Here is a 14,627-nt window from a genome sequence, read left to right as displayed (position 1 = left end):
CCCTTAAACGGAAAACCCTTGAAAAAAAAAAAAAAAAAAAAAAGAAATGGCTCCTGGTGAAGGCAGTATCTGAAGTAGAACTTAAGAAAATGGATGGAGTTGGGGAGGAAGGGCTATGGGAGAGAGCCATTCCAGGCCATGGAAACAATGAGGGCTAAGGCCTAGAGACAGGAAAGAAATGGGAATGTGTGGAGGATAGATTAGCAAACTGAAAAGGTAGGTGGGGGCCTTAGATGCTATAGGATTTTATTCTTTACAAAGCAAGTCATCGCAAGTTCGGAGCAGAAGAGTGATTCCGCTGGAGGAAAGGTGGTTAATATGACAACCTACAGATGCTTAAGTGGAGGAGGAAACTATAGGAAGCTCAGAGGACCAACTGGTCTACTTTCTAGCCATCCAGGAGGTAGTGGGAAGGACTGCAGCAGGGTGAGGGCTATAAGAATGAAAACAACAGATACAAGAATGAAAATAGGACAGAATTGGCCCAGCTTGGTGATTACAAGGAAAAGAAAAGAAAAGTCAAAACTAAGTGTGATATTTAATGTTTTGGGGACTTTGTACTTTTGCTCCCTCTGAGGTCCAGTGCCTTCCTTAGAGAATCCTTCCTGATAGTGGGGACCAGCAGAGGGCATAATGGTTACATCACTGGACTCCCACATAGTGGACCGTGGTTCAAGTCCCAGACCTGGTGGCTTAAAACTCATGCTGGGCTCTAAAATGAGAATAGAGAAGAAGGGATTACAGTGTGGCCATCTCCCCTGCAGGGTGATTTCTCACTTTCTGTCTTTCTGTCCTTCTCTGTCTCTCTGGTGAGCACACATACCCTACAGCAAAAACCTTTCAAAAATAAAAAAGAGCCAAAAGGACAGAAATCTTTCTGACATAAAGCCTTTTCCATCCGCTACGTCCAATGTTCACATATCAATCTGTTTAGTTCTTTCAAGGCAATCATTACAATTTATCTTACTTATTTAATGTGTATTTGCTTATCATCTATTTATTTCCCAGCTAGATAATAAGCTCCACATAAGCAGTATACTTGCTGTCTCCATAAACATGTCTAACATGTATACAGATTTTCAATAAATTAAAAAAAAAAACAATTGTGCCAACAAAAGAACGTTGTACCAAGTCATCATCTAATCAGACATAGTTGTAAGTCCTGAAGAATCTCCAAATAGAAGCATCAGGAGGCAGATTGGGATAGTGATTAAGATGCATAACACTCTGTGCCTCAGTTTCCCATCTATAAACTGGGGATAGGTACAAAGACCTCACAGGGTCACTGTGGTATTAATTAGCATGTATAAAATGCTTAGAACACTGGCTGGCACATGAGGAGCTCAATAAATACTATCTATAATTACTGTTACAGTTATTCATAGAAAATGCTAAGAAAGATCTTGACAACTGTGGGTTTGGGAATGATATGCAAAGCAGCCCTACAGCAAACCATGAACGTACATGCGTGAGCTCCTACCTGCTGCAATAGAGGCAGAAGTGACTAAAAGGAAACAGATGGGGGGCTGGAAGTTACGAAAAACACATGCTCTAGTCCTATTTGGAAGTTACGAAAAACACATGCTCTAGTCCTATTTAGGTGACCTTAATTCTTCTCCCTCTCTTTTATGCAGATATGAATTCCTCTGGAAACACCTTTTCTTTGATCTCTCCCTCTTCTCTTTCCTTCAGTAGAACCTTAAGTTGAAATGGAGTGGAAAGAGACACTGTTCTGTTTTTCCCCTCTTTTTCTCCATTCAGAGAAGTTCTCTATCTTTGTCCCAGCTGTGAACAGAAGACAAGGATGTAAGATGGCCAAAGCAGCCAGCGTAGGGAAGTGAAAGGGGAACAAGGGTAGTCCATGCCTTTACCCAAAGGCATGGTGCTGGGTGATGCAGTCTGAAGTCTGAAGGACTGGGCTCTGATGCTGCCATGCACTGCCCGTCAGTCAGGACAGGTCAACTGCTGTTTGGCTGGTTTTATAAAAAACACTTTTAAAAGGCTTATAAAATGATGCAGGTTCATTATAGGTAATTTGACAAATACAGAAAAATGGAAAGTATAAAACAAAACCTTAGCCATTACTTCACCATCGTTCAAATTTTAGTTTTTTTTTCCTTCTGCTCTTTCTCTGTGCAGCTATACATATACACATACCCATATCTGGCCATTTCAAGTGTGGCTGATCTCTCTCTCAACTCTACCCTCAGCACTGGGCCTATAGGTGGGGTAGGTATTCTCCTTGCTCCTAATTCTCAACCTCTGACCTCAGAATATTATCATTAAACTATACCTTATCCCCACCGCCCATCTCACTACAGTCACCTGTTGGCTCCTGTTCACTTCTCCTCACTCCTTAACAACTCTAGCTCCTTGCTCTCTACTGCTCCCATATAACTCCTTTCAAAATTCTTGAAGACTTCATTATTCTGGTCCTCTAGTTGCTTCTCCTCTTCCCAGTGATCTTGTCCTCCACCCACCTCAGTCAGTAACCCAAGGTCAAACCCCAGATTTTGTCACCACTAGTAACTCTTATCCCACCATTCTCTCAATTTCAAGCATTCCACATCCTATCATTCCAGCTCACTCATTCTACTTATTCTTCAAATTCTTCAGCTTCACTGTAACCTATAACCCTGGGCCAGTTTCCAGTACCAATCTGTGGCCTCTTAGGAATGGGGATTCACAGCAGGAGGTGAGCAGCTGGCCAGTGAGTGAAGCTTCATCTGTATTTACAGCTGTTCCCCATTGCTTGCAAAACCACCTGAGCACTGCCGCCTGTCAGTCCAGTGGCAGCATTGGATTCTCATGGGAGCCCCAGATGGGACCTCAAGTTAGAGGACAAGCTCAGGGCTCTCATCCATTCTACATTACACTGAGTTTTATCATTATTTCATTATATATATTATAGTGTAACAATAACAGAAACGAAGCGCACAATAATTGTAATGAGCTTGAATCATCATGAAACCACTGCCATCCTGCCCTGGTCTGAGGAAAAACTATGTTCCACAAAACCTTTCCCTGATGCCGGGAAGGTTAGGAGCCGCTGCTATAATGCACCTCACTGTCCCTCATCGACCCTGATTCTCACTTCCCTTCTTATTTGGCTTATATTCCTGGCCAGTGAGTATAATCACTCCCTTGCACCCTCTGTGTCTTGCTCTAGTTTTTTAATACTCATTTGACAAAAGGGCAATGCTGATTAAAAAGAACTTTCCACCAACTCCACAACCGCATCCAAGAAACTGAACACAGCTAGAGAAACATATTTCCTATTAAGCTACTAACTTGCATGAGACTTCAAAGTTGAAAACTCTATTTCCCTAGTCCATTTACTTTCCTTCTCTCCTAGATTATCTATGTTCTCTCCTCAATTTTGGCAATGACTTTCCATCTAATTTCACTGAGAAACTCAAAGCATTCTGAAAACAGTGCCTGTGTTCCCACCATCACACCACCTTCTCGCCTTCATCTGTCCCGTATACTGCACCTTCCCCTCTATTACCATGATCAAGCTGTTGATTTTCTTGCTTTTTCACTAGATCCCATTTTCTCCTGCCTACTCAAGGATAACCCACAAGCAATTCTGTTTCTTTCCTGCATCATCACTTTATCATTGTCCTTTGGCTCATTTCCTTTAGGATACATCCTATATTTCTCTCATCTTAAAAATGGGACCCCACATCTCCCCTTCATTTATTGCACTGCATCTCTTTTCTCCTTTATGGCAAAATTTCTCAAAAATTCCTCCTGGTATTGATTCAGCTCCTCCCTTTTCTCTTGCATCTACTCCAATTAGGTTTCCACCCCCAACCATCTATAAAGAAAAATGCTCTGTCAAGGTCACCATAACCTCTCCACATTGCTGAATCCAATGGCCAGTTCCCAGACCTCACCTTTTTTGGCAATGTTGGTTACCTTCTCCTCCTTGAAATGCTTTCTTCACCAAGTGGTCAGGACATTACAATCGCCTAGACTTTCTCCCGCAACCCTTCCTTCTCAGTTTCCATACACTGCCCTGATTTCTAAATACTGCAGTGTTGAGAACACCATCTTCAAAAGAAAAGATCATCTTTGCTAATTCCTTTGTTGATCTCTTCCAATCTCATGACTTTACATAACATCTGTAGGATGACAATTTCAGATTTTTATTCCCTTCCCTATCTTTTCTCTAAAGTCCTTACTCAAATACCCCAATTGAATTCAAGTTCCTTATCTTCCTCCTTCCCCAAATCTACTCATCCTGTAGCCTTCTCCTTCTCAGGCCAAAACCCTTGACATCATGCTTGTCTCTTTTTATCTGACATCCCATGTCTAATTCATCGACTACAACTCTCAGCTATACTTTCAAAGTCTCCTCACCTCATTGGGAATAAAGGCCTAATTCCTTACAATGGTCTATCTGTCCCAGCACTATCAGACTTTTACGCCCCTCACTGTCCTCCTCCACTACTGGTCCCCTCCCTTGGGCATGGTTATCCAACCTGGCCTCGTGACAGGTGCTCTCCCCAGGCACACACCTACCCCATGGTCTTTGTACTTGATATTCTGTGTCTAAAATATTCTCCACCATGCTTAGAGTGCTTTTCTCCAAAAACCTAGAACAATGCCTAACATACAATAGGCACAAAATTAAAAACTAAATTTGGAAATACATTATACATTCCGTTTTTTATTTTACTTTTTCCATTTATGATTAATGCATGAACATTTTGCCACACTGTCAAGTATACTTTTAGACCATACTTTTAAAAGGCTTGTAAAATTCCATTTTATGAACATACCACACATTCCTTACAATCTGGGATTAAAAAAACTTACAAATGGGATATTTTGGTTGTTTCCATTATCGATCTTTTTGAACTTCTGGTAGTATTTTGCCTGTAAAACAGTGTGTAATATCTACTTCACAAGATTGTTGTAAGACTGATTGTGGACTATAAATGGATAGAGAGATGCCTGTTTTGCTTCTGCTGCTTAGAACACAGAGGCATGGGACCAGCAGTTAGCGTAATGGCTATGTCACAGGACTCCCATGTAGTTGACAACAGTTGAAGTCCCAGACCCAGTGGCTTAAACTCATGTCGGGTACATATGCGTGCATACCCAAAATCCTGAGAGGAGAATGGAGGAGAAGGGATTGTGGCATGGCCATCCCCCCAGGGGGTGATATTTTGCTTTCTGTCTCTCTCTGTCTTTCAAGCCACTGCATGCACCCTATAGCAGAAACCACTCAACAAAACAAAACACAGAGGCATTACATTGTCAATAAGAGACCCTGTATCTTGGAAGCAACCAATTAAAATGTGATTCATGGGCCAATCCTGTAGCTCAGCAGTTAAGGGAGCCAGATCCCACATGGCTGACCATGGTTTGATTTCTGGCCCAGCAACTTAAAAAACACACTGGGTACCTGTGTGTGTGCATGCCCCAAATCCTGACAGGATAGGGAAATGGAACAAAAGGATTGCAGCCTAACTAACGCATTAAAAAAAAAAAAAAAAAAAGTGACTCACAACATTGTCCCTTAATGGCTTGAGAGTCAAGTTCTCAATTAAACCATCTGTTTTAAAAATGACTGTAATAATTAAAACAGATAGGTAGGGCTCAGCAGGTGGTGTGGTGGTTCAAGGCACTGGATTCCCATATGACCGATTGCATCTGGCAGCTTGCTTTCTTTCTCTCTTGTCTCTCTCGGGTGAGCACATGTGTCCCATAGCAAATTAAAAAATAATAAATAAAATTAAATAAGTAATTCTTTAAAAAAAACAGATAAGTAAAAGTGTTTAGCATAATACTGGGCCCAACACAGATAAATCAGATATTCATTCATTTACTGCTCAAAAATAATAAATAACATTTTTCTTAAATTGTGAACCAAAAAAGAAAGGGTGTTTATAAATTCTTTCATAACCTATGTATTTTCTTTTTTTTTTTTTTTGGAGAGGTTTTTGCTATAGGGCGCATGCGCTCGCCAGACAGAGACAGAGGGACAGAAAGCGAGAAATCACCCCCCAGGGGGGATGGCCACGCAGCAATCCCCTCTCCTCCATTCTCCTCTTGGGATCGTGGGCATGCACGCACATGCACCCGGCGTGAGTTTTAAGCCACCGGGTCTGGGATGCGAACCGCAGTCGACTATGTGGGAGTCCAGCGACATAGTCATTACACTAACTGCTGGCCCCCATAACTTATGTATTTTCTAAGAAAATAATTAATCCAGAATTTTTAAAGTTTATTCATCTTTTACATGAGAGGCAGAGACAGAGACACACAGAGTGTGTCAAAGAAGAGGCATTCAACAAACAGAATTATGGTGGATCAGAGAAAGTAGATCCAATCCACCTTTTTATAACAATTCTTCTCTTTTTTATTTAATTCAAAATAAAGCTTGCACACACACAGTAAGAAACAGAAGGAGGGGAGTACCTCCCTAGGGTCTAGTCACACCACAATTCCCTTCTAGCCAGCTGGACCTTGAGCATTCACAAACTTGCCAGCATGTCTCACACTGACTGGGAAAGGAATTCGAACTTTGGTAGCCATGTGGGATCTAGCCTCTCTTGAGCAGCATGTTACCATTAGCCTCTTTTTTTTTTTTTTTTTGAGAGGTTTTCCCTTTATGGCGCGTGTGCTCACCAGATAGACAGAGAGACAGAAAGCGAGAAATCACCCCCCGGGGGGATGGTCACGCTGCAATCCCTTCTCCTCCATTCTCCTCTCGGGATCTTGGGCACGCACGCACACGCGCCCAGCGTGAGTTCTAAGCCACCGGGTCCGGGATGCCAACCACGGTTGACTACGTGGGAGTCCAGCGACAAAGCCATTACGCTAACTGCTGGTTCCCCCATTAGCCTCTTTTGAGAAGCACCTTACTAGTAAACAACGGAGCCTGCCCAGATCCACTCTTTTTATCTTATAAATTAGTTACCATGAGACTTAGAGAGCTAAGCAGCTACCCAAAACCATGACCAGAGTTAGCGGCAGGATTTACACTACAGAACTTTGAAAGGATTTTTAAAAGTCTAGACCCCTTAAAGCACAAAGTCCCTGCAATATGCTGACAGAGGAATATAAATAAGACAGTGAAAATCTAAAGTTAATATTTATTCAAATTACATTTTAGTATTAACTAGTAAAACATTAAAAACTTAACTATCAGAACTAGAGGGAAAACAGATTAAGTATTAATATAGAGAGAATACTTCAAAAAATCTAAAAGGATACATTCAGAATGAAATATTCCCTCTACATTTTACTAAAACTCAAAACAGCACTGAAAAAAAAGAAAGTTTCATATTTTTCTTTTTATATATCAGTCTTCTGCAAAAGAAAATGATTTCAAGTGAGAAAGAAGTTAATTCCTATGCCACAAATCTATAAAATTATATTCCATCTAAAAAGGACACATATGTATTATTTATGTAACAGAAAAGAGTTCACATTTTTCACATTTCCATATTTTCCAGAATAACTATTTTAGGTACAATCAGGAATGATTCAACTACATTATTTTGAGTGAAAAGGAATTAACTTAAATCCACACACTTTAAGAAACTGTACGAAAATTAAAAGCATTTACCATTTATTGAATGTTTATTAAGTGATATGAACTGTGCTAAATAAGCATTTTATACACCCTATCTCACAACAAATCTGTGAGAAAGGTAGTATAATCATCCCCATTTTGATGATTATAAACATAGTGGCTGCCTCTGAGTTAATCTGTCTTAAGTTACTCAGGTAATGGCAGAAAAAAAAATTCACTGTGGAGCTCTTCGTCTCTAAAGGCTGTGCTCTCAACTGCTATTCAAGCTCTATCAAAGTTCCTTAGCCTCCATTATTTAAATCAAGATCAATCCATCACAGCCACAGGGTAAGCTACATGAGCTCTAAGATCCCTTCCAAAAATGGTTCCGGGTCACCAAAAACAGAAATCAGTTTGGAATTCACTTAATATTGTGATAGTATACTCCAGGCCTAAGGGAGAACCTTCAACAGAAGAACCAATAATAGGAGGACAAGGAGAAAAAAAAAAAAAGAGGAGGAGGAGAAAGATCAGTATCACTATGGGGCCCTTTCAAAGACTCCAACATAACTACATTTCACTAGACATCAGGGCCACTGTGAGGAAAGCAGGAAAGGGGAACTTAGGACAGGAATTGAAAGCAGAACTATAAGTGATGCACATAAACGGAAATGTCTTAGCCCACTGATGTGATCACTTCAGCTTTTAAAGCCAAGGAAGAGGCTATGGGGAAGCCCTGCAGGATCTGGTGCTGTGAGCTCAATGCGGGGCCAGTATACAAACTCCTAACAAAAACACTGACTGGTAGTTACATAGGAGTAGTTGTGTGTAGATGACTGACCACTAGTTTACAGAGGAGGTTAATAACTGTCATAACTGTCATGCATTTGGATAAATCTGAAATGTATAACCACTACAGAGAGTGTGGTTTTAGAACAGAGTAGGGCGATAAAAGGCATTTACTATAAATGATTATTTACTGTAAATATTCTGTAAATTCCAGTCGTGTTTCAGATATCGTGTGTGTGTGTGTGTGTGTGTGTGTGTGTGTGTGTGTATGTGTGTTTTCAAATGTTACCATTGTTAACCCTGATCACAGACTTGGTAGATATAATGATTAATTTTATGTGTCAACTTGGCCAGGCATTGGCCTGTTGTATTGTTGTACCAGCATTCCTCTTGTCTTCTTATTCGGTTACTTCAGATTAAAAATAGTAATAATAAAATAAAATATTCCCGCTAAATCAACATTTGAAGATTTTTAAGAAGGAAAAGGGGCCACCAGGTGGCATGGAGATTAAAGCACTGGACTCCCACAATGGCCAACCACAGTTCGAGTCCTGACCTGGCAACCTGCTTTCTCTTGTTCTCTTTTCTGCTGAATGCATGTGCTCTATTACAGCAAAATTTAAAACAATAATAACAAATAAAGCTAAATTAATAATTTTTTTAAAAAATAAGGAAAAATCATTGGCAAAGAATAGAAGAGATAAAAGAAAAATAAAAAATAATTTGTCGGGAACCAGCAGTTAGCATAATGGCTATGTCACTGGACTCCCACGTAGTCGACAGCGGTTCGCGTCCTGGACCCAGTGGCTTAAAACTCACGCCAGGCGCATTTGCGTGCATGTCCCAGATCCCAAGAGGAAAATGGAGGAAAAGGGATTGCGGCGTGACCATCCCCCCTGGGGGGGTTCTCGCTTTCTATCTGGCGAGCGCACGCGCCCTATAGCGAAAATCTCTCCAGAAAAAAAAAATAATAATAATTTGTCAATTAAATCTTGGTACCCTTTGTTTAGGCTCTCTTTGAATAGTCATTTATTCACACCCTGAACTACTTATTTGTGCTTTATAGTTTTTATAGGCTCTTCTAGGGTCTGGAGAGTGATAGCTAGCTGGAAAGACACATACACATTAGTAAGCGTGCATGATAATGAAAGACCGACTATTGATAAATTGTCCAAAAGAAGAAAAAAAGGTTTCCAAGAACAAGTGGCATTTAAGCTGCAATAGAAATATGAGTTTAACAAGTACAGAAGACAGTTAACAAGTAGAGAAGAGGGATGAATTCCAGACCTAATTTCTGACACAGTAAAATCCACTTGAGTTTGTGTTCTATGTTGCTAAAAGTGTAGTTGTGTAGGAGTGGGGATGCGGAACATGGCAGGATGTTAAAACTAGAAAGGTCAGCAGGGGTTATGTGGTGAATAACAATGCCAAGGAGTTTGGTCTTTATCCTGCAAGCAATCAGAGATACAAAGGATTTCTAAGCAGGAGGTAACAATGCCTCGGTGAGAAGCCTTTTTACAGTAATCACTCATAAAACCCAGTCAGTCCTTTTTGTGCATGTAAGGATAGCTGGGACTAACTTGGTCACCTAGACAGATACTATCACAGATGAAGAAATCATTATACATTTGGTAAAAATTAAACTTTGAATAAAAACTGAGACTTGCGGTTATAAATCTGTTATTAAAAGCCTAAAAATATTCCATCTACTCTAACAAAAAAATAAAATTAGAGTTCAGCCAGCCAATGGTGGGTGGTTAAAATGGCTGGATCCCACATGGCCAAACACATGGTTTGAATCCAATACCTGGCAACTTGAAAAACATGCTGGGTACCTGTGTGTGCCCAAAATCCCAAGAGGAGAGAGAGAAAAATGGAAGAGTGGAGATTGTAGCATGGTTATCCCCTTTAGCAGGTACTTTCTCACTTGGTCTCTCTGGCCATGTCTCTCTGGCAAACATATGCATCTTATGTAAATTTTTAAAAAAAATAATAAAATTGAGTTACACACATGCAGTCCCAACTAAAATCTATGGTCAAAAATTGGCAACTACTACAATTATATAATAAACACAAATGTGGCAGTTTTTCTCCAAAAATAAATAAAACACAATTGAAGCTGATGTAACAATAATTATTATCGTATAAATACATATGTATCCTAAATTCATGTCCTAAAATATGAACAGTATAAACCAATGAGCAAAAAGTGGCTGAGAAAAGCCAAATAAATTTTGCAAATTACCAAAAATAGAAAAAGGACCAACCTTAAATCTTATTATTAAAGAGTAGTCAACAAAGGAATCTACAATGCAATATAATTTGGGAACTAACAAGTCAGGTCCCTTCTACTTTTTCATTCCCTCTTTTCTGCTCATAGTTGTCTCTTTTCATCATTCCCGAAGGGATTTCAGGGATATTCTTTCTATTCTGAAAGTCCTTCCCCTAATTTTACTTTAGCAATAGAAGTCAGCAAATAGTCATATGTAAAATCCCAGTATATTACACAGATAAAAGAATACAGCTCTATTTTTTAAAAAGTCAGGAAAAGAGGGGAGCACTGAAGCACCTACCTTAGCCTCCACTTCAGCCTTCCCCCACCTTCTCTCTGAGGCAAGCCCTGGAAGACCCTAATTCTCCTCAGTGAAGTGTCTAACACACTGGTCCTTATGTCAATCTTTTAATTTACAAACAAGGAAACCAGACACTAAAGAGTTCACTTGGGGGACCAGCAGTTAGCATAGTGGCTATGTCGCTGGACTCCCATGTAGTCGAACGCGGTTTGCGTCCCGGACCCAGTGGCTTAAAACTCATGCTGGGCGCGTGTGCGTGCATGCCCAAGATTCCGAGAGGAGAATGGAAGAGAAGGGATTGCGGCGTGGCCATCCCTCCTGGGGGGTGATTTCTCGCTTTCTGTCTCTCTGTCTCTCTCTGTCTGTCTGGCGAGCGCATGCGCCCTATAGCAAAAACTTCTTCAAAAAAAAAAAAAAAAAAAAAGAGTTCACTTGGGGGAGTTCCCTGAGGAAAAGTCCCCTATTTTCTGGCACGTCTGCTAAAATTAAATGCTTTTCAACTTCCTCATAAACACGAATTCAAATATCTGGGTTAAGAATTGTGTCTCATAAATTAGTTATCCCTCAGTACCCATGGTGGATTGGTTCTAAGACTCCTGAAGATACCAAATCCTCAGATGCTCAAGTCCATGATAGAAAAAGGCATAGTATTTTCACAGAATGTATGCGTACCCTCCCATACCCATATTCTAAATCATCTCCAGATCACTTATAATAGCTAATAAAATGACTACACATCATTTCATTCATGTGGATTTAGCATAGTACTTGTGTGGCAAATTCAAGTTTTATTTTTCAGGAAACTTCTGGAATTTTAAAAAACATTGTTGGTTGGATGCAGAACCTGCATATACAGAAGGCCAACTATATTCTACAAGTTCATGATGTCATTCTATCCCAAACTCACATTCAAAATTCACAGTCTAATTATGGTGGCACATTGTAGTCATATGGAAGGCCCTGAGTTCTGATCCAGATCAACCAGAATGCACTGGGCATGTTCATGATTCTGATGGCTGAATGATGAGAGAAGGGATCCTAGTCTGGTATACCCTATCAAGGATGTCTCTATCTCTAGCTCTTTCTAGAAAGAAACTTCCTTTTAAAATAAGATTTAATTTTTAAAATATTTTAAAACATTCACAAAGGTCTGCAACCATGCATTTAATAAGTACCTCATTTAGCCTCACTATTACGGCAGGAGATCAGAAAACTAGGCTCAGAGAGGTACCATAACCTGATCGAGGTCACAGAACTAGCAAGGTGGAATCCTGGTCCTACTCCTAAAGTTTCTTACCCTTGCATCTCTTCCTAATCTCAACCTTTTCTCAATCTTTGCCTATCTTTACACATACTACCAGAAATGCAGAAGTGTAAGTTTCTGGCATTTCACACAGGATGTACTTTTCCCAAACTTTTCCATCCAAGCTGCAACCAAGCACAAAGGCATCAAGCCTATTTTAAACCAAACTCAAGTTACAAACCACAAAGGCTCTAATCTCCACCCTCACTCCCACTCCGAATTTTGACACACCCTACAACTTCCCTCACAAGCATAGGCTACATATGTTCAGTCAAAAGGGGAATAGGAGCTATCAAAGGTGCTTAGCTTAACAAAAGGGCTACAAAATCAACTTTGAGCTAATTGTAATAGAACAGGCTGGCTTTGGGAGTGAATAAAAACCCGATATATTCTAACAAGTGAGTATTTATATTGGAATTTGTATTTAGGGACTGCCTTTAGGCAAAGAATGACTATTACCACGCATTTGGGGCCACAGTTGGCATTCCTTAATTTGAATTTGGGGCAAGTTTGAAGTGAGGCATCCTCTGGAAGCAGGTGGAGTCTAAGCGACTGTTTCAGTCAATTACAAAAGAGCTTGAATGAGGGAACCAGCAGTTAGCTAATGGCTATGTCGCTGGACTCCCACGTAGTTGACCGCGGTTCGTGTCCCGGACCTGGTGGCTTGAAACTCACGCCGGGCACGTGTGCGTGCGTGCTCAAGATCCCGAGAGGAGAATGGAGGAGAAGGGATTGCGGCGTGACCATCCCCCCTAGGGGGTGATTTCTCGCTCTCTGTCTCTATGTCTCTCTCTGTCTGTCTGGCGAGCGCACGTGCCCTACAGTGAAAATCTCTCAAAAAAAAAAAAAAAAAAAGAGCTTGAATGAAAGAGTATGGAGCCAGAACTGATCTGATACGGTTATTGGTTAATAGGTTGAGAATGTTGTCAAAGAACCGAGACAGGGTCACCTGTCAGCCTAAGACTGGACAGGTCCTAGGCATTAGAAGATCTGAATTTCGGCGTCGTTCCGATGAGTAGGTTCTGGGGACGCGGGTCCAGGCGGTTGGGCCTGGGGTCGCGAAGCCTCTTACCGCTTACCTTCTGTTGGAAGTAGAGAACCGAGTAGTTCTTGGCCACAGCGGGGCGAGAGGTGGGGTTGGTTGGCAAGTGCAGGCTGCCGAGGGCCCTTAGGGCCGGCCGGACGGCTAAGGCGGCCCCGAGCGCCAGGAAAGCCAGAAGCAGAAGCTGGAGAGCTCGACAGCCCATGGCTCAGGCTGGTAGCTGCAGAGGGAGGCTGGAATGAGACAAGCAGAAGCGCGTAGCCTAAGCCCGGCCCAACCCATAGCTCCGCCCGCCGCAGACCGGCTCCTCCCCCTGGGACACCCCAAGAGAGCCAGCTCTTCAACTACGCCGCCCCGACCCTGACGGGGCCGCCTCCACTCCACTTTCCTCTCGTGCCATCCCATCCTTAGAGCCCACCTTCATTGTGGTCACACCCTAAGTCCGCCCTTGTCTTACTAGGGCTTCCTTCTTCCTAAACGCCTTATCTCACCCATAACTACAGCGCCCCCAGGCCCACCTCTCCTCCAGGTCACCGTATATCCCCGCCTTTATCATCACCGCCCGGCCCTGCCGAGCCACCTCGTTTCCGTTGCTACACCTCTGGCCCTCAGAATCCCAGATTGATAATAATAATAGCTACCATGACGATTTATTAAGAGAGTACAACATGGCAGCATCTCGCCGCGCATGATGACACGCACATTATCTCATCGAACTCTACCATCGCCGCAGTTTTGGGCCCTGTGGTTGTTAATCCCACTTATAGAGGAGGAAACGGGGTTCAGAAAGTGACTTACACTAGGGTACTCAGACAGCAGGTAGTGGGGCATGGTTTCGCAGTGCGCTCCGCCCGTCTTAAACACTCCGCTCCCTGATCCCCACTCTAGTTCCATTCTTGGTTGACCCCAAACCTCCGCGATACCCGCACAACCCATCCCTTACGGAGGTCTCCCCTGAATCTGGCTCGGTATGGGTCACGTCTTCCAGGTTATTCCAGGTTACACCCCTTCGCTTCCCCCCTATCAGGCAACCCCTCCAGTCCCCGCCTCCCTCCATCCCGCCGCCGGGGTTGGGCTCTCCCTCTCCGACAGCGCCCCCTCCTGTTTTCACCTCCCCATTGAGCCTCCCTGCTCGGCTTCGACGCCTGCTCTAATAACCACGCCAGACCCGAGTGTGAGGGGAGCGCCCGCCCGTTTCCACGCCTTCCTAGGAGCCAGGCTGGCTGAGGGGACCCCCCCAAAAACAAACAAACAAACAAAAAAAACAACTTTACAACCGCTCCACCCAGTGGGGGAGCAAAGTCCCACAACCTCCCTCTACCCACCCACCCCACCCCCCCCCAGTTTAACAAAAATGGTCGTTCCCAAACGCGCGCTGGATTTCGCAGC

At 42.3% G+C, this 14,627-nt stretch overlaps 1 protein-coding gene across 6 annotated transcripts in view; it reads right to left on the bottom strand.

The window, feature by feature from the left end:
* The window catches only part of PRCP (prolylcarboxypeptidase), a 74,958-nt gene extending 60,632 nt beyond the window's left edge, over positions 1-14,326 (bottom strand). Inside the window, exons 1-2 of one of the 6 annotated variants that reach the window (XM_006144983.2) lie at positions 14,182-14,326; positions 13,276-13,471 (exon numbers count right to left, since the gene is read on the bottom strand). In XM_006144983.2, the coding sequence (XP_006145045.1) occupies positions 13,276-13,443 (168 nt within the window). In that variant the 5' untranslated portion in view covers positions 13,444-13,471; positions 14,182-14,326. The other 5 variants (XM_006144982.2, XM_006144979.2, XM_006144978.2 and 2 more) reach the window with 5 other exon arrangements.
* Positions 14,327-14,627: the final 301 nt, after the last annotated feature.

This window comes from Tupaia chinensis, unplaced genomic scaffold (genome assembly GCF_000334495.1).
Source record: "Tupaia chinensis unplaced genomic scaffold, TupChi_1.0 Scaffold000139_1, whole genome shotgun sequence".
NCBI lineage: Eukaryota > Metazoa > Chordata > Mammalia > Scandentia > Tupaiidae > Tupaia > Tupaia belangeri.
The sequence above is the reverse complement of the archived record's forward strand: the minus strand, read 5'-3'. Positions and strand labels throughout refer to the sequence as shown.